The sequence below is a fragment of the Nipponia nippon genome, unplaced genomic scaffold, assembly GCF_047370975.1.
Source record: "Nipponia nippon isolate SJK-2023a ecotype South Korea unplaced genomic scaffold, ASM4737097v1 scaffold_12, whole genome shotgun sequence".
Lineage (NCBI taxonomy): Eukaryota > Metazoa > Chordata > Aves > Pelecaniformes > Threskiornithidae > Nipponia > Nipponia nippon.
In genome coordinates, this window is record NW_028262313.1 from 22,981,095 (window position 1) to 23,006,574 (window position 25,480).

The 25,480-nt window shown below is 47.4% G+C and overlaps 1 protein-coding gene across 2 annotated transcripts in view; it reads right to left on the minus strand.

The window, feature by feature from the left end:
* Nucleotides 1–25,480, minus strand: part of EDA (ectodysplasin A) — an 86,371-nt gene that overhangs the window by 5,080 nt on the left and 55,811 nt on the right. Inside the window, exons 3-7 of one of the 2 annotated variants that reach the window (XM_087749215.1) lie at nucleotides 9,661–9,690; nucleotides 5,799–5,978; nucleotides 4,438–4,472; nucleotides 3,977–4,028; nucleotides 937–1,061 (exon numbers count right to left, since the gene is read on the minus strand). In XM_087749215.1, coding sequence (XP_087605341.1) covers nucleotides 937–1,061; nucleotides 3,977–4,028; nucleotides 4,438–4,472; nucleotides 5,799–5,978; nucleotides 9,661–9,690 — 422 coding nt within the window. Of the gene's footprint in view, nucleotides 1–930; nucleotides 1,062–3,976; nucleotides 4,029–4,437; nucleotides 4,473–5,798; nucleotides 5,979–9,660; nucleotides 9,691–25,480 lie in introns of both variants that reach the window. The other variant, XM_087749213.1, reaches the window with a different exon arrangement.

A 25,480-nucleotide genomic window follows, 5' to 3' on the forward strand; every position in this document is an offset into this window, starting at 1 on the left:
GCAAGGTGGACGTTGCTTAGTGGTGGCTGTCACACAGAAACCCTCTTGTCTTGCTAAAATCTGTCCCAGAACCTGGGCGGTTTTTCAGCCCGCAGGTGGGTGGCCACCCTGCGTGCTCTGGACGGGGAGAGCTTCGTAGCTCGTGCTCCAGGCAGCTCAGCAATTCCATTCAGAGATTTGCAAGACACTGAGAGCAGCGCATTAAATGACAGTCCATCTATCTCCTGCATTTTATTTGAATGGGGAGAGGAAATGATGTCTTAATTAACTGTATACTCAATCAAAATACATTAATTTATTACTTTGTTTAGCCCTTTTTACAGAAGCAGGTCCGTACATCCATCGTCAGCACCAACTAAAGCAGCAGCTGAGCCATCCCGCTGTGCAAGGCGGTTGCTGGTGCATTGTGTCGGTCTGAAGCTACACGAAGAAGGTGGAGGCAAAACGGAGTTACCTGGGCTGGAGTTTGGCCAAGCCACCTGGGCCGCGAGTCCTACGCTTACAAAGAGTGACGTGGCTTCGCAACGATCATGAGTTGGCAGGGCTTTGGTCTTAACACCTCTTTTAAAGCACAGAGCCCAGTGTCCTGCTGGGACCCTTGTTCTGCAAGGAGGTTTAGATGTGCTGGTGAATGACCGCACAGACAATATGGAGGATTAAAAAAAGGCATTGGTGGCATGTGGGATCTGGCTGGGCATCCGCGCCTGTGTTTCGGTAACTAATCTCTTGCGGCTGGTGTCACGGCGAAACGTGCGACCTTGCACTTCGAAACTCTAACGTCTTCCTCCGACACACATCTCCTAGAGCACGAAGCGGTTAAAAGTACATACAAGTTCTTGGCATTTGCTAGTTGTCTGGAGCCCTCTCGTGGTTCATGCAAGGCTTCCATTGGAACACAAGAATAGGAGTTAGGCCTAGGACCGTACTCACTTCTACCTGACTATAGATGAAGTATGTGCCGTCCACCAGTACCTCCAGCTCCCCACTGCGGGCATGCAGCTTAAACACCTTGGGGTTCATAGTGATGCGAGACCAGTCATTGAGGACTCCACCTGAAAGATCTCAGTATGAGAAAACGGCAGTCACTCAGTACCCGTCAGAATGAAAAGCGCAGGAGCACAGAAATACAGTGACATTGCAACGTTTCATACACAACAGCTGGCACAGACTCAAGTTGAAAAGTCAAGTAACTTGGTAAGAAAATCCCAGAATTAAAGGCTGCGGTGCGTTAGTTTGGATGCCTCTCTACAGCTCTAAGTACACCGTCACTTGCTGGTGGACACTCGTTTTGTTCAGGGCCCAGCACACCTGATTTACATCTCTGCTTGTCCTCATCAAGAGGAGTTCTCCTCATCCTTGAAAACAGGCGAACGGCCTTTTGTACTACACTACGTTCATCCCCAGCACTGGATACAGACTAGCTTGCCTCCTCCTGACACCGAGTTGGGCTTATTATCATATTTGAGTGTTTTACAGGCCTGAAAACACGTTCCCAGCATCATCCCCACTCCAGAGCAAAGACACTCGGCACATGCAAATCAATGCCAGTGCTGCAAGGCATTTGCTAAGTTTTCTTAATTCACCTGAGAGGCCGGGGCTGATTTTTCACGCTATTTTTGTACATTCAGCCACCGATCACGAATGACTTAGCGCAGCTGCGATTATAAAAGGATTTCTACAACCCAGGCCCCAGGTGCCTCCTGAAGAGCATCCATTTGTGGCCCTTGTAAGAGCTTCGCTACTGACAATTTCCCTGGTATCACAGAAGAAACCTCTGCAGCAGAGGTAGGACCAGGATCCAATTCTCCAAGCAAGATCCTCAACTGACATTACCCAGCCTCGGGACCATTAAACCTCTTCCTCTGCTTTCCACCTCATTCATTCCCCTCCCCACACCTCTCTACCCAGTGTCCACACTGAACAAAGCGGAGCTTCAGCAGACGGGGTGCTGAAGGCTACATCAACAGGTACGTCCTTGAGGACCACGGCCAGGCTAGGATGAGAACGGTGATTCCTGTCCTTATGGGAAGGGGACTACCCGTGGCCAATCTGTCTGCCCCCCTCTCAGCGCTGCTGGGCAGGAAGATGTTCTCAGCAGTGGCATCGTGACACAGCCTTCACCCTCACTGTACGCCTTGGGATCAGCCCTAGAAGAAAACTAGTCCTTGCAGCGAGAGAGACAACAGTATTAGGGAAAAAACCATGTGCAGCTACAAGACTAGACCACGTCTCAGGACACGTATGTGCGTGGAGGCCAGTTTAGGGTTACACAATCGATTTTAATTCTGGTATTCCTTGACTTCAACATTCTTGACTTTGTAACTAGCATTATTTTAACAAATGCTTTGTCATTACATTTCCTAGGTTTTTAAAAGCCAAAATAACAACAAAGCATGAAATCACATCACGTCACACCACATTAACCCCTAACTGGGGTCCTCAGCACGGTCAGGCGTTTATAGATCCACCTCTCAGTCCCCTGGCACTGGAGCCAATGGAGTAACTGGCAACAGGAGCAGACCTCTGTTCTCTGGACGGGCCAACGAGCAGGTCCAGAGGACACACTTCGCTACGAGCCGAGGACAGGGCCATTCTCTGTAGGTGCCTTCTTTTATCAAATACAACTCTCTTCCTCCCCGTCTTCATCTGCTGCTCAGCTCCCTGCCCCCTGTTGCAGACCAGCCGGGCTGTGTTTTCTGCTGGCTGTCAGCTGGACAGCATTAACGGCTCACAGCACCAGATTGTTCCCGAGCAGCAGGGAAGTACACTCACAGGGCAATTCCCACTCTTAGGGAGTAGCGTACGCTCTGTAAACATACAGGCTCCCCATTAATAAAGGGATAATTACTTTTTGAACATAAGCAAAACAGCATCTTTTCCCTCGTATTGTTCTTAGGAACGGCTGGTTTCCTTGTTGTTTTGGGGAGCCTTCCCCCACCCCGCTGCAAGCATCCCTCCCTAACCATGAGAAATTTCAGCTCCCGCAGCTCACGTCTGCTGAAGGAGAGAAATGGCCTTTCAGCAGAAGCGTCGGTCAGCCCTCATCATCCCACGCGTGGGGCAGAAGTGGGTGGGCAGGGGTCCTGCAGCCCTGTCCCTGCTGCACTGGTCCTCGGGAGCCACAGCCCTGGGGGTGTGGGACGGGGGTAGGTGCCCCGGGGCTGCTGCCCGCGCTCCCCGGGGAGCTGCGCGCGGTGACTCAGGCAGGGGACAAGGCAGCCAGCTCCGCTCCGGCACAGCCAGACATCGTGAGCAGGGAGGCAGCAGCTAATGAATGAGACCCAGCTGTTGGCAAGAAGAGCAGGAACTCGAGCAGAAATTGGATAGGGATCCGGGGAGGAAGGAGGAGAGCAAAGAGCTGCCTGTGGACGTGAAATGGCTCGGCAGGACTTGAGCTTAAAGGCTGTTTTGGGGGTAGAGATGCACAAGGGACCGCGGAGGCTGCCTGCGTGCAGGCTTGCAGCGTAACGCGGGAGGAGCCGGTGGCTGCGCACCTCTGTGTCCTCACACTACAGCTGTGCCTTCCCCTGCCATAAATTACTGGGAAAACTGAAGAAAAACACAGGCTAATGGGGCTGAGATGGGAAAAGGATACACCGAGGGCTTAGAATAGAATAGGGTGGGAATGAAGGCTGGCCACTGAGGAAAACTATGATACAACAGCAGGATGGAGGAGGCACATCATATATCTGGAGGTCAAGGAGAAGGGAGATTCAGCGGGACAGGATTACTGGGATATACAGGATCGAGAGAATCTGGGAGATAAATAGAGGCACAGGGGCAAAATGGGGGATGGAGACCCAACAGAAGACTCCTCTTCAGGGGTCTGGGCAAGGCAAATCAGGTTGTCACAGGGGGAGGCCAACAGCAGGGGTAACCAGGGACCCACGTTATAGCATGGACTTAGACCCAGCTACGAGGCTACGGGTGCAGGATGGGCTCTTGTCAGTAACCGCCAATATCATGAGATCCTTACCATTCTTCACTTGGATTGCTGAGCCTTGGCCTTGGAGGTGGACCACAGCTGGCTGCAAACAAGATCACAGGGATTTAAAATTAATGGGAAACACTGCATCATTTTACAGCAACTCAACACACCTCCACAGCACTGGGGACCAGTACAGAGGCACGAGAGTACCCTGAAATCACTAACGCTTTTCATAAATGAAAAAAGAAGATCAGAGCAGCCAACAACAACAAGTTTAAGTACTGGTGAAGAGGCGAGAAGCCCAAGCCAGATTAACACGGCTTCCTTTTGAGCAATAAAAAGGGTGAGCTCAGGCACTCACTCTGTGTAGCTATGATTTAGCCCATGCAAGAAGGGGTGGGTAATTTTCAGAGCTATACCGTCGAACACAACATTAGCAAACATAGCCAGTAAGGTTTACAAAAATCCAGCCAAAGTTGGGTTTTTCCCATGAAAGAAGATCAACCAACCTGGATGTCTCTGGAGCCGGCTTTGTCTGTGGCACCTGCAAAACGCAATTTCACATCATTGAAGAGGAAGCTTGAAAGAGCCGCAGTAAACACTCCTATAAATAAAACTGCTCTTACCCCAAAATAACCATTAAACCCCCGTTTTTAACAGAAGGAGGACAGTAACAGCGGTATGGGTTACAGCTTAATGTTAAAAAGTACCTAAATGAGAAAAAGAGTCATCCTACTTTTTCCTGTTTTATTCCTGCATTTCTGTCCTCAAAATTCCCCAACGTTATTCAACCAGTTTCCACTAGAAGGAAAAATTGCACAACCCTTTTCCTGATCGGTAGTGGCAATAAAGCCTCTTGGCTGCAAGGATTACAAGTTTCACTCTGCAGTAACTCAGGTCATTCATTGCATTCAAGCTACATGCTGAAATCTCTTTTCTCCAAGAGCCAAATCTCTATTAAAGAGGAGATGCTTGTGGGCAGCACTCTGGAGTGCTAAGGACCTCATGCTGCTCCTGGCCTCTGCTTTGGCAACTTCTGAGATAGACACTGAGAAGTCAACCAAGTTTTCCTTTGAGAGCTGTGCGAGCTATAGGGTAATAGTCCCGATTTCTCTGAAGATGCTTTTTTTTAATACTAGACTGTTCATATATGTAAAACAAAAAACACTGATGTGAACTTCCACTAATCTGCATTTTAAAGAGTTATTAAATTCAGGGATTTTAACAAAATAATTGGCATATGACTCTATTGAGAAACAATATGGTGCGGATACAGAGAAACAAAGAAAAATGAAACCAAGAACTGCAGGAGTAAAACATATTTTCATCTGGCTGGTCTGGGAGGCAAGCTGCCTCGGTTCGTGCGGTTCCCGGGCTGGCTTAGCAGCTGGGCTAAGCGTCAGCCTTCCCAGTCCCAACGCAAAGCTAGGCTTCACATCAGCTTAAGAGGAATTAACACGAACACCGAGTCACCGCCGGGAAGAGCCACCGTGCAGCCAGTTCGCGCACACAGAAATCGATCACTGGCAGACTTCAGTGGGATGCTTAAAAGCAACCAAGGCTCCGCAGGTCTTTACTGCTCCTTCTCTGCATCCTCCTCCGCCAGGCACCGCATCACCCGCAGCATCGCACCCGCGGGGCTGCAGAACCGCTGCTGCTCCTCTCATCCCCCCGCCTGCACGAGGACGAGCCCAGGAATGCCTGAGTCCGACACAACGGTGCTGCACCATCGTGTTTGGACCCTACGCTGTCCCCAGCTGGAAACCTGGAGCCTTTTTATTTACTGGTAGAGCAGCGGTGCCGCTGTGCCACCTCTCGCGTCCCCCCAGCGTGCAAGGGCTCTGAGCAGAGACGGGGACAAACAGGTTACCTGAGGGGCCCTGCAGTCCAGGCGGTCCCTGAGGGCCCGGCGGGCCAGGGGGGCCAGGCGGTCCCATGACGGTTGTGCCGGGAATCCCGGGGATGCCGGGAATGCCAGGGGGACCCTGGGGCCCAGGAGGACCTGGTGGCCCTTGGGGACCGTTGGGCCCTGGAGGACCAGCCTTTTTACCTGCAAAACAGAAGGACAAATGTTAGCTTCTCCACACGCTGAGTATGTGATGGTCTTTTACCTACAGGAAAGCCCCAGGAACGAGGAAAGCAGACGACTGGGGATGGCTTGTTGCAGGCTGGAGGGCAGGGATGAGGAGGAGCACCCAAGCAGCTGGGGTGGGGCTCCTGCAGCTCTGCCCCATGAGGACAACGCTGCCGGCAGGGCAGAAGCAGGACACCGCCTTGCAGGCTCCTTCCAGCACGTAGAATTACATTTGCATGAAGCATGTGGACTCTCCAAGGCCTCCCAAGAGATGGAGGCTCAGAGGGTCTCTGCCCCAGAGCTCCGGCCACAGCCCCAGGAGGTCCCGCAGCCCTCCACGGCAGCGCGCCCGAGAGCTGGGGGCACCCCGATGCAAGGTTAGGGTGCTCCCTTGGACCAACTGCAGGCTGCAAGGCAATGCACTGAAAGCTGGAGTATTAAAAGTCGAGATGAGCCGCTCTGCAGCTTCTCAGGTTTCTGTTTTTTGATGGAAACCAGTTGCAATCTTTTCTACCTGCTGCGTACGTATGCATTGGCAAATAATCCCCATGGCTTGATCTCCTGGCCGAGGGAGAGCGGTGCCTCCAGAGGGCAGTTCAGAGCTGAACTTCAGCTCCTCTCCAGCAGCTGCCGAGCAGCCAGGGCGTGCAGGAGGCATCCCCGCAACGCGGCACCTTGCCGTGGTGCGATGAGGATGCGCCCAACGCACACGAAGGACTGAAGATGCTACAATGCCTCGAAATAAATTACAGGTGCATTTTGGGCTTTGGATAGAGGGGTTAGGGAAGGACTAACCCAACCAGGAGGATGAAACGCTGAAGAATTCCCACATTCTTCAAACACATCTCATCACGCGGTCCCAGGAAGAGAAATAGCAGGAGCATGTAAGTAAAGACTCTTAGCAGGCACAGACGCAATGGACTGAAATAAGGCCTGCAGGGAAAGCCTGACCCATGCTCTCCTCATTTTCCAGATCCCTGATAGGAATTATGTTCTTTTGATGTCATTTTAAAAATGCAACTTTGTAACAGCTTTTATGCCAAAGAGCTTTATTAACTTCGCAAAATTGCTTCAACTCTGGAAACAAAGTCTGCTGTAGGACAGAATTAAACACTTTTTTAGATGACAGCAGCAGTTAGGATATGAAATAATGGTTATTGGAATGGTTTCTGAGTACGTTTATGTTCTTGTTTCTCTACTAAATATCCACCTTTGTCATGGAACAAAGCTATAAGGTAAAACCCATCTATTTTAGTTAGCGCCAAAGTGGACATCTCTAGACGGCCACTAGCCACGAACAAGGGCACAGGGAAATCAGCACAGGACAACTGTGCCGTTCAGCTGCAATGGGCAGAAAACCAAGTTAAAGCAAGCACGGGGGATTGAAGGAATACGGGTATCCTACAAAAACAGGGCACAGCTTACGGGGAGAAATCGTTCGCGGCAGTGTTTCTGCCCAGATTAGCAGCCGTGTCTTCAAATCTGAGCTGCCACAAGCCAGCCTTCCTCTAACCCAGCCATTCTCCTTCTCCTCGGGTTAATGACGTGCTGTGAAAATTATCATCTTGCATCAAACCCCTCACCAATTGCCCCTAAAGCACACTTACTGAATTCTTCTCATTTACATTCCCTCCGATTTAGGCCATCCGAAGGAAGGATCATATGCAGTAAGTCAGGAATCCTGCTGCTGTCGTTCCTTGATTTCCCTCCCAAGAGGGATACGCATTACAGCTGGTTTAACTAATCCATCTCAGAAATCTGGTCTGCTACTCAATGAGCTGCTAGTTTAGCGGTACAACAATTGCACATAATTCTGATGCCGCACAGGGACACTCATTTTCTGTGCATTGCCCTTCCTTCAAGTAATTTCCACTACTTTTCTGCCTTAAGGGAGCCTCACTTGTTGAAGTCACAAGGCAAAAAATAGATATTCAGTATGTATAAAGCTCTCGATTCATCTCCTGACGGCGGGGACCCCAGCCCCAGCCGGAGCAGCTCTCCAGGGAGGGTCTCCAGCACCAAGTCCCAGCATGCCAAGCCTCCATCTTTACCCACATGCACTAGGCAGGCTCAAAACTCAAAGCAGGCAGTTTTCCTTGATCATCGTTCACCAAACAATACGCTCTAATTCTAAAAAAAATTAAATGTGACAATACCATAAAATTAAACTATTTTATACAGCGCTACAGCTGTATATAATACAGCTCTATGAGATCCCCCTGCTACTCCAGAATTGCTGTGAATACCACAGTCATCATTTGTTATTAGTTTGGCTGATTTAACACGGGTTTAGGGTTTCAGAGTTTTGTTAGGACAAACTTCTCAAACATAAAATTTTATGCTGCTTTCGAGGGTAAACATAAACTAAGCTTCTAACTGCGGCCTGTCTCAACCTCTCAGCCGTAAATGTTGAGTTTGCATCCAAGGATTAAAAACGATTTGATGTGCTCTTAAAGTAGCACAGAGGCGCAAAGCTCGGCTGCTCTCGCTGCTGCAGGTCGCGACGGCGGGCTGGAGCCCAGGCCACGTGCCGGCACGTGTGGGAAGGCCTCTCGAGGGACCCTGCGAAGTGCCGAACAGCTAAATTTTCTGTTAATTAAATATACATTAGGTGCAATAGGTAGTAAGCAGAGAGCTGACATTGCAGCAGTTGATGCTTTGCTGCATGGTTCGGCCACGAGCCTGTGCTGCACGCCGACACCTGCACGAGCCCTCGATACGCTGGGCTTCCCGGGCTTCAGAGCAGCACGGCCCCGAGTCGCACACCATTTCTGCACTTCTCATAACCTGCAACCCGCTGCAAGCACGCACCGTGGTTTTAAAGACGTGCACAGAAGTGTTTTGATGGTTAGGAGGGGCAAAAATGGGTAATTTGACTGCATTTCCCTGAAATCAGGGAACTTGAGCCCTTTGGCTCGCTCAGGTGCCTGGTAGCAAGTAAGCGTATGACCATAAGCATTCCCAGGAGTCCTACACAAACAGGAACGGCATCAGGCACCCCATGGAAACACAGGGCTACCTCCCAAAGAACCCAAGTCACAACAACTCATCCACAGGCATTTTAAAAAATACCCAATTACCCATTGCAAACAGCTGGAGGAACATAAGAAAGTCAGACGAAATACCTGTGGGCTGACCAACACTCAGAATGGATGCATAAAATAGGTTAATTTGAGATTAATACACAACCAGAAGTGAAATGCAGAGCTTATCTACGTTGACTTTGGTGGGTCTGAAGGAGACCCCAACCTGCAGCAAGATGCACGGCAGGACAGGGATGAAAGCTAAAGCTGTTGTGGCAGAGACGGCCTGGCAAACAGCGAGCAGCTCCCAATAGCTGGTACGTGACTCAACTCTGCTCAACTACTTAATTACAGCATCTTCAGAATTACTTCCATACAATGTAATCAACTTCCTCGAGCTTTTAAGGGAGGCTTCAAGGAGCGCCTCTGCCCCCCGGGTGATGCGGTCCTGCCACGGCAAGGCGGGAGCAGGAGAGCAAGCCATGGTCCGCGCCGTGGGACCCCGCACCACGTTAGCCCCTGCCCTTCCCGGGGAGGGAACCTGCTGTTGGCTTCTCCTTCGTGCTGCTTAAAGAGAATTCACAGGCAGGTAACACAGGCATGGAAAGGAAAAGTAAATTAAAACTCAGACTTACCCTTTTTCTTGTTTTTAACTGAACTTGGACCTACAAAGGAAAAAAAAGAAAAAGAAATTCAGTGATCATTTAATCTTAGAAAATCCCCACTGCCACCAACACCCACCGACCCAGAGGCTGCCTCTCCAGAGCCGGAACAAAACTGGCAACAAAACCAGTAAGCCAGTCGAGTTTTCTTTTGCTGCTGTGAAGGTACAACAATTAATATAACAAGGTACAACGATACCGGGACCTGGGCCTGCTTTACCCTCTCTCAAACCAGCAGCCTGTGGCTGGTGTAACACGAGCGAGGGAGTTTTGGGGGCTCTCCAGGAGGGCATCTCCCCCCTTTACTGCCAAGACGAGTTACACCACCCGCCTGTGGCCAACAGCCATAACCTTGAGCCAGAGCTTTACTCTCCGGTACTGGCTTAGCTCCAGCTCTGCCCAATGCCGCTCAGAGCTTTGCCATATGTATCCCCTGAGGTCACTGATGGCAGCGCGGCACGTCACACTTTCAGGCAGCAGAAATCCTGAGACTCAACAGAAACTATTGAAAAACACGATCCCTGCACAGCAGATTATTTTTCACACGGACAAACGGATGCATTTGAGGTCTATGCAGCCACGCACGAATTTTCTCTGTTAGCTTGAAATCGCCAAGCTTCACATTCAAAGCTGACACATTTTGCTTCCCGACGAGGACAGGTTAGAAGAAAATTCACACGACTCAGCTCTCAGCTGGGAGCAGTCACCCAAATACTTGCAAGCCAAATTGTTTAAAAATAATAATAAAATACTAAAAAAAAAACAAAAGCAAAGAATTAATATGAACTGGCTTATTTAAACAATGGGAATACAAGCCTCCCTAGCACAAAGTGAAAACACTTACAGTGAAGCTGAGAAACTACATGACTTTTTAAGTAGAAGCTGAAGTGTGAAACGTTCCATTGCTTCCTCAAAAATTAATCAGGGATGGGAATGAACTGCGAAAATCCCCAAATCTTCCCTCACTGTTCATCAGTGAAATCCCTCTAAAATCTGGGCTTAAACAGAGGTCGAAGACTGAAATCACCTTTAGCTGAGATGAGCTTATAATGAGTGGGAGGTAACGAGGTTGCTTTGAGTCAGCACTGGTAAAAAAAGACAAATCACCAATTAATACAGAAGTGCCACGTTCCCATGGCTAGGTGGAAAGAGGAGAGAAGGCCCAGAGAAACACGCAGTAACCTTACGGATGCCTTTTCAACAGGAATATTCATTTGCCTACATTATGCTGTTGGGTCATGGGAAAATTATGGTATCATCTGATTTATTACTTCTGCTAATTTACTGGTTTGTTACTAATCCATATATTCACAGCATTAAAACACACAGATAAGACAAGACACAGGTTTCTAGCAATGCCAGTCCCAGTATCTTGCTAGGGAGCGACAACGAGGCCAAGCAGCAGGTCCACCGCCAGCAGATGAACTGCAAAACCTTCCACGTTTGGCAAACACCCACTGCCTCCTCTTTTTGCATTTTCTGAGCTCCCGCATGGCAGAAGGAGCCGCAATCACGCCGGCCGTCTCCACCGGCCCTCATCTTCAGCACAGGCTAGTTAATAACATTTCCAGTGAAGAGAAAGAAATTGTCTGGGGGACGGCATTTAAAAAAAAACTAACACAGCAAGCAAAATGCGAGTACTGTGTATGTGTTTCTTCAGACCTCGGAGTCACGAGAGTTTATTTCATGTTATATATATCACACCATTAGCGCTATAACCAGAGTGAAAGTACAAATAGCTGCGGCGAGCCAAACACATTTGAACTGGATGGAACCAATTAGCTTCAAAGATGAATGGGAGGAATGAGAACCACATGCGATGTCAATGTTCACAGTCTATATTACAACACACGCATCTGTTCCAGGCACGGCAGAGAGAGATGTTACGGCTGTGCAAGTGAATCTTTCGACAAACACAAAAATACTTCTGACATGAAAAAAACACAATATTATTAGCCTTGGGAGCTTCTGAGTCTCTGGGGTTTGCATCTGTTCGTCTCCCAATAGGAGGGGGCGGATAATTTGATTGTAGCAGGGAGCCGTAAGGTTCATCTGATAACACCAGAAGACAGAATTTTCCTCATTTTTGCTCAAAATGGTAAACTCGTTGGACCTTTCTCAATTTCATCTAAAACGGTAATGAAGTCTCTTACCAAGTCTGGGAAGCAGAGCTCCACCAAAACATCAGATCTGTATTTCCTTCAGTATGAAAGGCGCTGAGGCACAAGGCTTGAAAACTTTACTCGAGATACGTTGTCCCAACACATATGTGCAGAGGAGAAAAAAAAAAAAAATCCTTTCTGACATGCTTTTCCGAGGCCACACCCCAATATTTAAGCGATAAAGCCTGTTACACGCTATAGTGGTTGAATGCGTATGACCCGCTGGTTAGCTGTTAACTGATGGAGCAGGTTAAATACCTACAAGTTAGGCAACATAAGTCTTTCCCAGTCTTTTCCTACAGTTAATCCCACCTCACTATCCCACTCCTCCTGCGGAGAGGCTCCCGGTCTCCAAGCCTTTCACACTACCCACGCTTCTTTAGCATAGTTTCACGGAGGCCATTAGATGACTTGATTCCAAGGAAGGTGTAGGAGAAGTTACTTCTTTTTCGCTTCAAGATGCAGACTACACAATGTTCCTCTACAGTATCAAAAGCCTTATAAAAATCCAAGTTACAGGATACCTACTGCTGCTCCACAAGACCTGCCATCTTCTTGTAGAAGGAAATTGGGTTGACTTGAAGAATTCTCCACCGACCCATGCTGCCTGCTACCGCTCTCATCTCTGCTTGCAGGGGCTTCCCTGCAGCGCTTTTGAGGATTTATGCACATCCCGGGTGGACCTGAGAGCAACCCGACCCATCAGCTGTTCCCCAGCACCTCTTTTCCTTTCTTTATAAAAATAACCTCGAGTTTGCTTTTCTACACTTTTCTGACATCACCACTGTTCCTCATGAATTCCTTAAAGTACCTGCTACAAACTTGCTAGAGACCAAGCTCGTGGTCTGGACTGCTGGTACGAAACGTGACAGCCACCCAGGCATAGCTCTTTTTCTCCGTATGTGCTTGGGCTCGACTTTTGGACTTCTTCCTACCAATCCCACCTATCTCCCACCTCCTTTCCACGTGCTGTCTGCTCGTGTTTGAGGTCAAACCAGACCCCAGACCAAGGGAAGTCCAATCCCTTCTACATCTCCTGTCTTTCATCTGAAATTAAATTTATGCTTATGCTCTAATCCATCCTTGAAGGAGCTGTCAGCTCTGTTCAACCCTGCATTTTAGCTTTGCTTTGCAGAGGAAGGAAAGTTGACGAGAACTGTTAATACAGAAGAGGACTGGGATATCAGAGAGGACAGGCTGGACGGCTTTGAAGGATAATAAGCATGGAATGAGATTCAGTCATACAAAATGCACAGTGCTATAAATTATAGATAGAGAGGGAATAATAAACTGTTCTGCTGGATGGTGGAGCTCCTCAGACGGAGCTGCGGAGGACAACGTCTGCACGTGCTGAGTTGCTGTCACACAGCCAGGAAAGGCAGAAATGCAATCTTGAAACAGATCAGTGGAAATACCTCTGGCAGACGTGGGGCAATACTGATGCCGCTCAGCAGGCGGGGGTGAAAAACCTGGGAGTAATGCAGTCAATCCTGATCATCTACATACAGAAAGGAGAATTTAAATGAGAAAAATGTCACAGAAGGGCTCCTGGGAAGGTCGAGAAGTGGTCAAGCAGAGCTCACCTGGTTGGCCATCAATGCTGGGAAAAGGATGAGAACACCGCTGGGAAAGGCTATGGTGATGGGCATGGAGGGAGACCACCTGTTAGGGCTTAAAGGACAGCGCTGGCACATCCTCACATGTGTGAATTGCTCCCCAAGACCATTAAGATGGGAATGAGAAGGCTTCTTCTAACCTCCAGAAGGAGGAGGACAGGTTTGGAGGGGGTCTTCTGGCTCAGAGCGAGCCCTCCGGTGTCACGGGTCACTGCTCTCAAAAGTTCACCAGTCCCTTTGGAAAGTGGTGAGGTTATTTTTTGTCTAACTACTAAAGCCATAGCTACTAAGCTATGAAGCAGGCTGCTAGCCTGACTTGAAACGTTTAAGCTAGCTACCTGATCTACTTCTAAAATTTATCATCTCTTTCATTGGATTTCCTGTAGGAAAAGCCCACCAACTCCTGCTGCAATAACTCAGGCCAGCTCTACTGTCTGCCAGCTGAGTTCTTCATCTCAGGACGGGGTTTTGCCAGCAAAGGTGTTAGAGCAGCAAGGCTGCACGCTGGGCTTTTGAAGACCCTGGCTTTGAACAGTGCTTGAGACCTAGACTTCTCCAAAAGCTTATTTTCCACATCCGTTGGGAAAATAAAAGGGAATGATAATAGAAAAGGAGGGAATATAAAACCAGCAAGAGTGGTAAACTTTAAGCGAAAGGTACAAGCAGGAAACTACAGCTCTGTATGATAACAAAACAGCCACCCTGGAGGCCTTGTGCCCGCAGAGCCATCCAGCAAGCGCCATCCCATCGGCAAGGGGAAGGCGCCAAGCAATGCCAAGTCACTTCTAGCAGAAGCACTATGGCCACGGGTTTTAGCACCGAGCCACTTCAGATGCAAACTTCTCACCTAAGCTAAAGAAAATATTTGCAATAGCTGAGTTTTTGCTGGGTAAAACCGCAGCTGTGGCCCAGCAAGCAGCAGAAGACCTCTAACCGTGCTCCAGGGAGCAGGTTCTAGCCCACAGCTCCTGCAGCCCTAGTATCTGCTGGATCATTTCCAAGGGCTTCAGAAAAAAACAGATGGTGATGCAACTCGAGGATATTACATATTACATGTTTTCTCTTATAAAGATTAATAGAGTTTACCCCCCCGATTTTTCTTTCTGCATGCTACACACTGCTATGATTTACTATAAATACAAAAATATCAAAAACTTCTTTAGGACATATGCTGATACAAACAGTATGTTAAAAAATCCCTGCATTCACTTATTAGTTATGTGTGTGGATTAACAAGAAATAGTTTAAATTCCTGCAAAACAGTTCAAACTGGTTTTATTGACGGGAACAGATCTTTGTAATTACGCTTACTTTATATAAAACCTATAAAAAGTTGACCATTACAGAAATCAGCCGAACAAAGGGCGCGTACCTAGGAAGGCTGCTGAACTTTCTCAAATTCTCAGTTGTCAAGAGCAGAACAAAGCCTTCGAGTGCCGCTACCGTATTCTAGCAGCACCCGCGTTCAATCCAGAACAAAGACGTCTACCGATGTCTTCAAGGTGTTTGACCATTTTGGAAAGGGACACTGCAGCAGCCACCGTGTCCTCTATAGGCTGTGCCGACCCACTGTCAGCATTCACTGCTTGCTCCTAGGATTATTAAAGCATCCCTTTTCTGTTTTCCTAGCTCTAAATTACTACGGTATAGCATCAATCTTCTTACCTAAGCATGGCTCTGGTTTGGGGAATATGTAAGACCAGATAATACAACTGCGCCATCTCCACGTTACCATCACTACTCCGCCTCCGAGAAAAGAGAAGACGGAGGTACCAAGAAGTTATTGTCATCCCGGGTTACAAGCAGAAGCAGAGACAAAATCTTGATGATTAATGAGATGTTAGTGTCCTCCAGAAACGCCACATCACTTCTCACTCATTCATAAAACAAGCACAAGGTGACCTGAAATCATTACATCTACAGCTACTTTCAAGACAAACATCTAATTTTGAAGATGAAAACAGAAGTGGGGAGCTCTGTGTGACTAATCTAATAAGCACATTTTCAAAACTATATTGTCTTTGTGCACTAAAAAAAAAAATAAAATTGCATCTTTTTCTTTGAAGTATGAGCTTCTGGCTGTAGTTGGAAGAATAGTATTAGATTTAACGATCACTGTTCTCAACAGCTATGGAAATTTGTGTAAAGTATTTTTCCAAATCCTGCTGACCATCTGGTTTACAAAGAGACCACTTGCTAAATCTCAGACAAAGCTCCGAATACTGCCCAACTCCAGCAGTAACTTCTGGAGAATAGATAGCTAACAGAACTTGAAATGAGTTCCTGGACATTAGTCGGGATACCATTATTAATGGAGTTACTGAAACATGTAAGGGCGCTGGCCAAAATGAAGTTATTCTCCATTTGCGTGCAGGGATTTTTTTCTTCAAGAACCCTGGATTCTCAATAAACACAATGCACAAAGGGAAGAGAAGAGACAGAAGCCGAGCACGGCAGCCAGGCTCTGTGGTGCAGCGGATGAGCGTCCCAAGACTCAAGGACTCAGGTCCTGCTGACCCTCAGGTTACCATTCAACCCAGCAACGTGGGTTGTCTCCATCTCTCGTAGAAAGCTCTGACCACCAAGTGCCCTCCGGCCGTGAAAGCTTCCACCTCTCTGGGAAGGGAGTTCTCTGCCACTTGGGGCTTCCTAAAAAGAGGGGCAAGGCAGCTATTAAAACGTTACTGTTCCTGACCCACGCCTGGGAATTAACCAGTCCTGTCAACTGTCACAGACGTTAAGACCAGAAGGAACCACGATCATGATCGAGTATTAAAGAAGTCCTACCCGTTAAGCCTTCCATCAATCCCTCTATTTCTATTTGACCAACACTAAAGGCGGAGGGGGTGGAAAGAAAAGCTCAAGCGTTACTTGAGATTTCAAGTGAGGAAGAATCTACTACCTTCTTTGATATAAGTTGTCTCAATGAATAATAGAAAACCTCCACTTCAGTCAAACTTCCGAAACTCAGTTGTTTCATTTACAGAACTGGTGTAATGATATTTACTTCATTCACATGGGTATGAGATATGTAAAGCTTTTCAAATATTTTTAAGTGCGGCATTATTAATGCCAGACTACGCTGGAGTTGGGGAAAGAAGGATGTTAGCTCCCAAACACATGCTTAATCTAGAACATGTGGTTTTGGGGGAGGTTTGGAACCAATATGTTTTCAACATTTTCAGGAAATTTGGTCTATCCAGATGAAAGCTTCTTGGACCCTACTGAAATATCAGTCAGTGATACAAATACTGAAACAAGATGAGTTTTTTCCCTTTCCTGAAAAAGAAAGTGCTTCTTCACCAATTCCAGAGAAAAAGGCAACAGACCTTGAAGAGCAGCTTTGATATTATTACTCCAGAATATTTAGAAAATATGATAAGTTATAGATCTAGAAAAACATGCGAGAAGTAAAACGCATTGTGCACTACTCAAAACTTTGGGCATGCCTTGCCAGAGGTTTTTTTTGGGGGTGGGGTGAGGAAAGGAGGTCTTCTGCTAAGTGCGGAGGAAAGATGCTGCCCACAGTTACAGGCAGAATGGCTGAATCCAAGTTAGGGACACGATGTCCCTGGTACAAGGCCAGTACCGATTTCAATAAATCAGAATATAGTGAATATATCACATACCAGAATGGGGAGCTCATTGTACAAAGTGGGGGAAGGGCGAAAAAGTGCTGCTTGATATATTCGTATGTAAGGCAGAGCCCAAGTTTTTCCTCAACCACTATTGTTACTTCTCTCTCTGCCTTTGTTTCAGTTTTGTTTTAAACTCTTCAAAATTCATGTGTGAACACAGTCACCCTTCATTGTCTTTCTGTGGTTACATCTTAAATTGAGATGCTCCATGACGGCATCCCATAAAACAGCGCTCCCTCCTTGTCCTTCATCTAACGGCATCTTCCCTCTGCAGCCGTACCACGAGCCACGCCTGGAGAACAGCCCAGCCTGCTGCTCCACCTTCTCGGCACTTAAACTCCGTGCACAGTAGAAACACAAGCCCTACATTTCAGGAATCTTTGCTTAGTGGTAGCCCTGTCATATTCTGGAATTATAGGCTGCTAAAATCCCAGGACTGGCTCGGAGCCAATTTATAGCTTCTGATACCCCACCCCTGTGCTGAATTAAACTGCCTAGCGCTCAAAGCCAGTCTCCTCCAGCCTGGGAGATCAAGAGGAGTTCACACCTCATCTTGTACTCTTTTGAGGCACTCCCTTGGCTACATCCACTTTTTGAGGCTATTCTTCTTCTTCTTTAAGGACTTTTCACATGTCTCCCTATGTCTCCAGGGGAGGTATCCTGCACTGAGGTCTCCCCTGACACTTCTGGGACACTATGCTGCTTGGCCAGAGGGTCTGAGAAGAGCTTGTGCATCAACACCAAAGGCTGAGAATCATTTCTCTTGTGGTGAGTTAAGTATGTGAGTGGCTTTCTGCTGCCTCATTGCTCTTCTCCTCTGAGCAATCCGTCAAAGGACAAGCCTACACCCATGTGTCACCCAGATGATCAGATGCTGCTCCAGGAGCTCCATGGATCAGTAGCCTGCTCCCTCCCTATTCCTCTGATCCCATACACCAGACCCCAGTTCAAGCTTATCGGTCTAAAAAACAAACGGAGGCAAGTCACAGCTCATCCCTGCCCCATCTCTCGAGGCCCTGGAGTGACACTAGATACCAGAGAGCCACAATCTCTCTTCCTCAGACAGCTTCAGACCGTGTAAGATCTCATCATGTAACAGGTTTTTTTTGTTGTTGCCGAAGTTTTTTTTCTCCTGCCAATACTCAGAGAGATTTTTGCCTGGTTTGACAAGTAAAACACAGGACTCTTCGCATCAGGGAATCAAGCTCATAGGGAATGAGGGGACAGTTAAATGTGAAAATACAGAGACGCTGGCCAACAGCGACAGTAGGTTGCAATGTGCTTTATACTGATCTTTAATCATATTAAAGGGGAAAAAAGTCTTTAGTTACTGCAGTTCAAGATGATCAGAACTGAAGTGAGAGCAAAGGAGACAGACCTAAGAGGCCATCCATCAACAACCTGGTTCACTGGTCCAGGTAAAGGCACCTTGTCAAGCAACCACCCTCTGCCCCAGCTGGAGAGGGGGACGGAGCAGGATGAATGTAGTTGCTCTCATGCATTTACCAGGTTTTTCCACCCTAAAAAGGACGGTGTGACTCGTAGGTCACCAGCTGCTGTTTGAAGGGACCTGTGCTGCAGCACATAGAGACCCGCTAGCCCTGCGTACCTCCCAAGGGCTTTTTGGCACAAGGAACGACATAGGTGTGGGGTCATGAAGAACCAGGCTGGAAGAGCAACCATCCTTTAGAAGTCTGTCAGCTCTGTCATGGTGTTGGTCCCGCTTTGGGGGAGAGGGCTGGGTCCAGTCCCCTCCTGGGGTCCCCTCCACCCTATGTTACTCCACGACCTCAGCTCTGCTTCTCCGACAGCCAGAGCTCTGCTGAAAATCACTGCTCACTGCTTTCTCTAGGGCTGCAGAGGTATCCTTACTGCAATGGTAAGCTCCATCCCTCCCTACGGCAAGGATCGACTGGCTGATTTATTTCCTCAGTTCCATCCAGACCCACTTTGAGATTGGTGGCAAGGTACCAGGACAGCCTACTGATACCACGAAGGCTTTTAAAAAAATATCTCCAGTCTCCACTGAGTAGGTGCAAGCACACCACAGTGCAAATATGTTCACGAACAAAGACAAAATCCTGCTCCCAATTAACCACAGAGCCACTGTTGCTGGCAAAATAATATTGCACTGCCTTCTCAAAAACACAAAAACCCCATCAAACATAAATCTCCACCCTTCTTAACTCTGCTCCCACATAATCAGTCCCAGCCAAGTTCCTGGGGTTCACACCAGAACCTGTGGCCATCATATTTCATTTTCCACACTCTCACTGGCTATGGAAGAAGAATATGGTGTGCCTTTTGTTTTCCTTCAGGCATTTAGGTTGGATTCCAAATGCTGGATCTTTACAGCAGAGCTGACAAACAACATTACTATTTCTAATTCAAGTATCTCAAGGCTTTTTTTGGCTCGCTGGCTGGACTCACAAGGCTTATTTTCTATACAGCACTGCACCCTATTGCTTCCTTTATCAATACCACATATTTGAATTCAACAATTTAAAGCGTAGTATTACAGCTGTGTTTTTATTTTGTTTGTTTTATTCGGTTGTTGCTTAACACAAAACATTCTGACATTTTAAGTCATATCCCACTAAGATAAACAGCTAACATATGTCATGAATTCCAGTAGAAATGATTCCCAAGTGGTGCTGCAGCAAGGTTTTAACCAAGCGTACGAAAGGCTCTCTTCGACGGCTTGCTGGATGTTTTAAATGCATTCTTCCCCACCACAGCTATCCATAAGGAATCGAGGGCAGGTGGGAGGAAGTCTCTTCGACTATCTCATCCCTGCCGAACTGTACATGTTTTTCTTCCTCCTGTACGTAATTTTGCCTAATTGGATTGAAAACCTCTGTACCGTTGAACAGCTGTCTGTAAACCAACGGTTTAATTACATGGAATAGCATGGCAGCTATACCCAGAGACATGTCTGTGTGCATACACATGTACTGCTATTTGTATGAATCTGAAAAGGGGTCTGAAGGAGACCCCCGAGAGACCCCGCCGCTCTTTGGGCAGCCAAAGTCAAGTCCCCGCAGCAGTCACGCCACAGCGACGTGCTGCCTGGCTCAGCCGCCTCTTGAGTTTATCCATTCACGGCATTTCAAACGGATGAACGGACCTCACCAAATCCTGCTCATATCAACGAGGTCAGTTTTGAATCCAACAGTGTTACCATACATCACAGCCAACAGAGCCCTAAGGAAAACATGCAGCCGCCATGCCTAATTCACAACTTCTTCCCCAAAGAGCTTCCCAGCAGTGGTGGTGGTTGGCTTTGTGCAACAGTACTTTTCTTATGGCTCATGTATCTGGTCTACTACGGCCGAGTGGATTTTTAATGAGTGCCCAGACAGGTCACAACTGAAGACAACTTCACAATTCCCACCACCAGCGCAGCAACTCTGGGTTTGGCTATTCAGTCCCGCCGCCACCCCCCAGACAGAAAAATAAGCTTCTTCAGCCCACTATCTGCAGAAGGCAGACACCCCGTAGTCGCTGCAGCAGGACCCCGAGCCGGGACCGCTGTACCTGGCCATTCTGAAAGGCGTACGCGATCCAGCTCAGCACCAGTTCCTCAGCCTTTGTGCTCGAGCTGATCTGCAACCAGATGGGCTTGGAGCATGTGCTAAGCAAACTTGTGTCTGCCTGCAAAATACTCTGTGGATGTGGCCAGAGAGCCAGTTTATTCACAGAAATCAAAGCTCAGCTGCAAATACTTCAGTACGACAGACAATAGAGCCTCTCATACTGTGGGAAAGAAATCACCAGCTACTAGTTGAGTTCAGCATTTACAGCGTTCGGTGCACGGCATCCGTAGTTCAGATGCACACATAGTTCAGATGCAATTGCATTCCTACCCGGCTGGAACATCTGCTCTCCTCTCATTAGTCCTGGCCGTGTTTTGTAACAGAAGAAACTATCTGAGATTCCTGAACTTCAGTATTTGACCCGAGGCGTTATGAAAAGCCCTGGTTTTCAGAAGTGGAATTCATACGGAATCACCAGTCACTTCTAATAACGTTGGTCCCTGCTTAACATGCAGTTGTAAAAAAAGCTTAGAAGTTTAGTTCAAGTTTCAGCAAAGCCTGCTGAAGAACGCACCGTAGGCTAAGCACTGGGAATCTATCAGGACAACTCTGAAAGCCACCCAGAAGCGCAAGTATCTGAAAATGCAACCGAGGTGAGAACCTGGCCAGAGAATTCCTTCTGAATATCCCCTGCATCTCCAAACCTTTCCGCAGTCATCCCACCACCTTGTCTGAACCAGATGGGAGGTACCAGGGGAGGACAAATACACACCAAAGCAGCTCTGTCGATGGAACAAATCAACAGCACCTAATCATGGCTTTATAAATATTAAGAATAATGAAGCAGAGTTTCTTTTGGAGCAATCCGGATCACAACTGGAAGGGCTGGTGAAGAAGACAGGAGGCAAATGGAGGTTGCGTATGGATCAGGACATGTTGATCATTACACTGTGAACCCTGCGACCTGGAACAATTCCTCATCACGGCCGCCACGCAATTGGGCTTGTGCCTCTCCCAGCAAGTTAAGTGCTTTTAACATTTATGCATCCAGTTGGGACAGCACATAGCAGAGTTCAACGAGGAACTCTGGACTCCAGCAGTTTTCAGAGCCTGGTTCCTTCTTGCTGGCTGATGCAGCACATCCTCCTGAAAACATCACCCTCGACGCAGACTGCAGGAACAAACATCACCACCAGGCTTTCCACATCATGCCCCTTCTAGGTACAGAAAGTGACTCCAAAATCTTTAAGCTGAACTAGCACACTGGCTCAAGCCTGGATGTTAACACCTCTGCTTTCCCAATGCGCTCGGGCTACGTGGAGCTTCCCTCAAATTACGTCTTGCTTGGCTATCTACCATAACATGCTGCTGGATGACAAACCACCGCCTATGGCTTCCCAAGACAGGCTTCAGCAAAGCTTGCTAATGGACACTGCAGTGAATTTGACCTCAGAGTTATTTCAGTATTAAAAAAAATGAATTCAGGGTAGTTTGAACCAAGGATACGCTGAAGATGCTTCAGCTGTCTAAAAATGTATTCTCTTAAAAGTTATACCTAGAGCGAGAAGATCCCCTTTAATATCACCTTCACCTTTGCTTTCATTTGTTTCCAGAAATGACACAGTATTAACCTACCACTGCTGTAACAGAGCTGAAAGCAGGACCGAAATATTATTCTGGGTTTTCAGACAGTTGTTAAGCTTCTCTGGATCTGTCTCAGTGGAAATGTTGGTTAGAAATGAGCACCGACACAAGACCCTGGTCTGAAACAGTTAGTTACCTGTATTTTGGCTTAGTTACCTATATTTTTATCAATATATCTTCAAGACAGAAAAGTGCCTGGGGTATAACACCTTATACAAGTAGCCTGCCTTATTATAATAAGCACAGGTATAGCATGTAGGTACGGATCTGTAAATGAGCTGTAGTCTTAATTTTACTGTAGTAATAACATATACTGACAGCGATGCCACAGGAAAGGGATGGAGACTGTCCATGAAGATTCAAACATCATCTTAATTCTTCCATTCTCCCATTTTGGGGGAAATCACGGAGAAATTCTGGGGAAAATGAGTAAGTGCAAGCACTTTGTGGCGAGCCTTTCTTTTGGGACCGTCCCCTGCGCTCCAGTATCCAGGAAATGTTCTGTATTTACTGAGTGCTCATCACCATGGTTTCGGAGCACAATAAGGCTCTATCGCCCTTCGTGCATCTGCGTTTCTGGGAATGCCTGGGCTTTGGGGAATTGCACGGGGCCGACACAAAGGCACCGATTGTTCTGGAGGCAGAGGGACGAACCTGCCCTTTCCAAAGGAGAGGAAGCCAGCAGGAAAAGTCGCTATTGTGATCTGGATATAACAAAAAAAAAAAAAAAAAAAAGCCCTATTGCATCGTCAGCGCCGCCAGGTCAGGAGGGGGGGACGGGGACGGCTGAGACGCGGCACCTGCGTAAGCGGGGGCTGCCCAGGGGCACAGAGGGAGCCAGGCACCCCCAGCCAGGCTCTGGCATCAGCTACCTGCTAAACCACCCTAAACCCACCCTAAACCCATCCTAAACCACCAATGAATACCAACAAGGTGAAACACTGAACACGCGTAGCTGACACATCATTTCCAAAGCTCCAGGTAGAAGCAGGGATGGAGATGCGCTTCTGCTCTCCCTGAATTTAATTTTCATTTCGACAAAAGCCGTTTGCAGCGTTGAAACCCGCGAGTTCTCATCAAGGACTTTCCTCGGCAGCAAGGACTGCCAAAGTAGTAGGAACCAAATTGTTGTCAGCTTAAGGACAGCCATCTGCTCAGCCTCTTCCCAGCTGCCATGCTCCAAATCAAAGAATGGGTAACAATCACTTATGTTTCTCACCAAGCTCAATATGAAAAAATCTAGGAAGGGAAAAAAAAAAACCCCAAACCAAAAAGCAAAAACCAAACAAACCAGGAAAGCAGCACGGCAGGGATCTAACTGGGAACAGAGATGAAAGTAGGAGAAAAAGAAACTAGTTGGTTTTTTTTTTTAAAACAATGTTTTTTAAAGAGTCCTATTGACATCTGCTTTGTAAATGCTCTGTCATTATTTATAACCTCAAGAGCACAGAATTGTCTCTGTAGTTACAACCATGCTACTCCCATATTTTGGCTTTGTTAGCAAAGAGTCAGCAGCATTTTTACTGGTGCTCTGGGAATAGAGATCTAACATTTCATACACAGTTTATTTAAAAGTGGACTAATTTAACATTCTTGATGGTTCCTTTTAGCACAACTGTTGCTAATTACCAGCTCCAGAATGATTTGTTGATCTGGGAGCAACAGCGGTTCCACAGCAGCATAAATACACCAAGACAAAAAGGAAGGAGGGGAAAAAGAGAAAAATAAAAGAGAGACACTGGAGAAGGTCAAGTTTTAGTGAACTAAAGCAAATTAAGTGACAGGTGGAGCTGGTAACGCAAAGTAGAAAGAACACCGTAAAACGGAGCTGTAAAGGGGACAATCCTGGTCCTTGACGAGCAGAAAAAAAATAGTGGCAATATTTAAAGCTGTGCAAATGCTGGGTTTGGTGGCAGGGACAGGGAGCTGGCTTGAAAAATGATCTGCGCTCCTCAGGAGGGACAGGACCAGCCTCCCCTTAACCCCCTCTGCCCGCGGCAGGGTGACCACACCAGCACAAGGCTGGACCGATGGCCAGCAGAGAGGGAGCCAGGCTGGCACCTCGGCCTGGGACACGACCTCGGCTTCTTTAATTGGTTCCAGGGCGCTGTGCGTGGAGGGACACAAACAAAAATTAAGCAAACACGATCATAAAACATGACAAGCGGGCTGGAGGACTGAAGCTGGAGTCCTCAAAGGAGCCCTTGAAATACTGGAGTAATGTTTGGAAGTGACGGGATCCAACCGATAGCTTTGGACTATTGCACACAATTTTTTCTTGGGGTTTTTCAGCAAGCAACAAAGCGGCACCGAAGCAGCTTTGCTGCTTGTGGCCTCCCATGTCCCATCCCTGTGGCTCCGTGCTTGGCCATGGCCGTCACCCTCCTCCCGCCCCGTGGGACCAGCTCTGACCTGTCTCAAAACCACCTTTTTCACAGCAAAAGACTCAAAAGCAAATTTTCCTAAAAGAAACAAACTTTTAGGAACGGAACCGTGTTATCTTTGACATTTATAAATCATCGAAGCCGACCCGGTGTTGGTACCAGGATGAGCAGGACTCAAACAGCCATGGAGAGGACAGAGCAGCCTTCCTCCAGCCAGGGCTTCCACACTCATATCACTTTGGTCTTTCACTACATGTGTGAAAGGACTTGAAAGTTCATAAAATTAATTCCAGATAAATATTAGCGAGGCCTCAAGTGGAAAGCACATCTCCTTCCTCCTGGGAATTTATAGTTCATCCACTTTTATCTTCTGGAGGCTCTTTGGAGATCAAAGATGTGATCAACTTTCCCTTTGCAAAACTCACGAAGAAAACGGTGTTATCAGTACCGTGACTTGATTTTTTTTTTTTTTTTTTTTAATGATTCATTGCCCTTCTCTAAAAAGATTCCTTCATGTAGGTCTAAAACAAACAGCACAAGTTACACAAGAAAGCTATTCTGTTTATTTATTGATTTTACGGTTGTTACAAGGTCAATCCCTACCCTGACAGCTTACACTTGTTAAATACCGCTCTACCTAGTAAAACTGGGATGGCCAAACACTAAGTAACTGCGTGCCAACACAAGCCACCTTGCTAATGTCACTGGGAAAACGATCCTCATCACCCTATGGGGTCAAACCCCCTAATTTACAAAAAGCCATATATAACTGGGGGAAGTGTGCTACGGTTCTGGAGTGACTCAGCTCTGAGG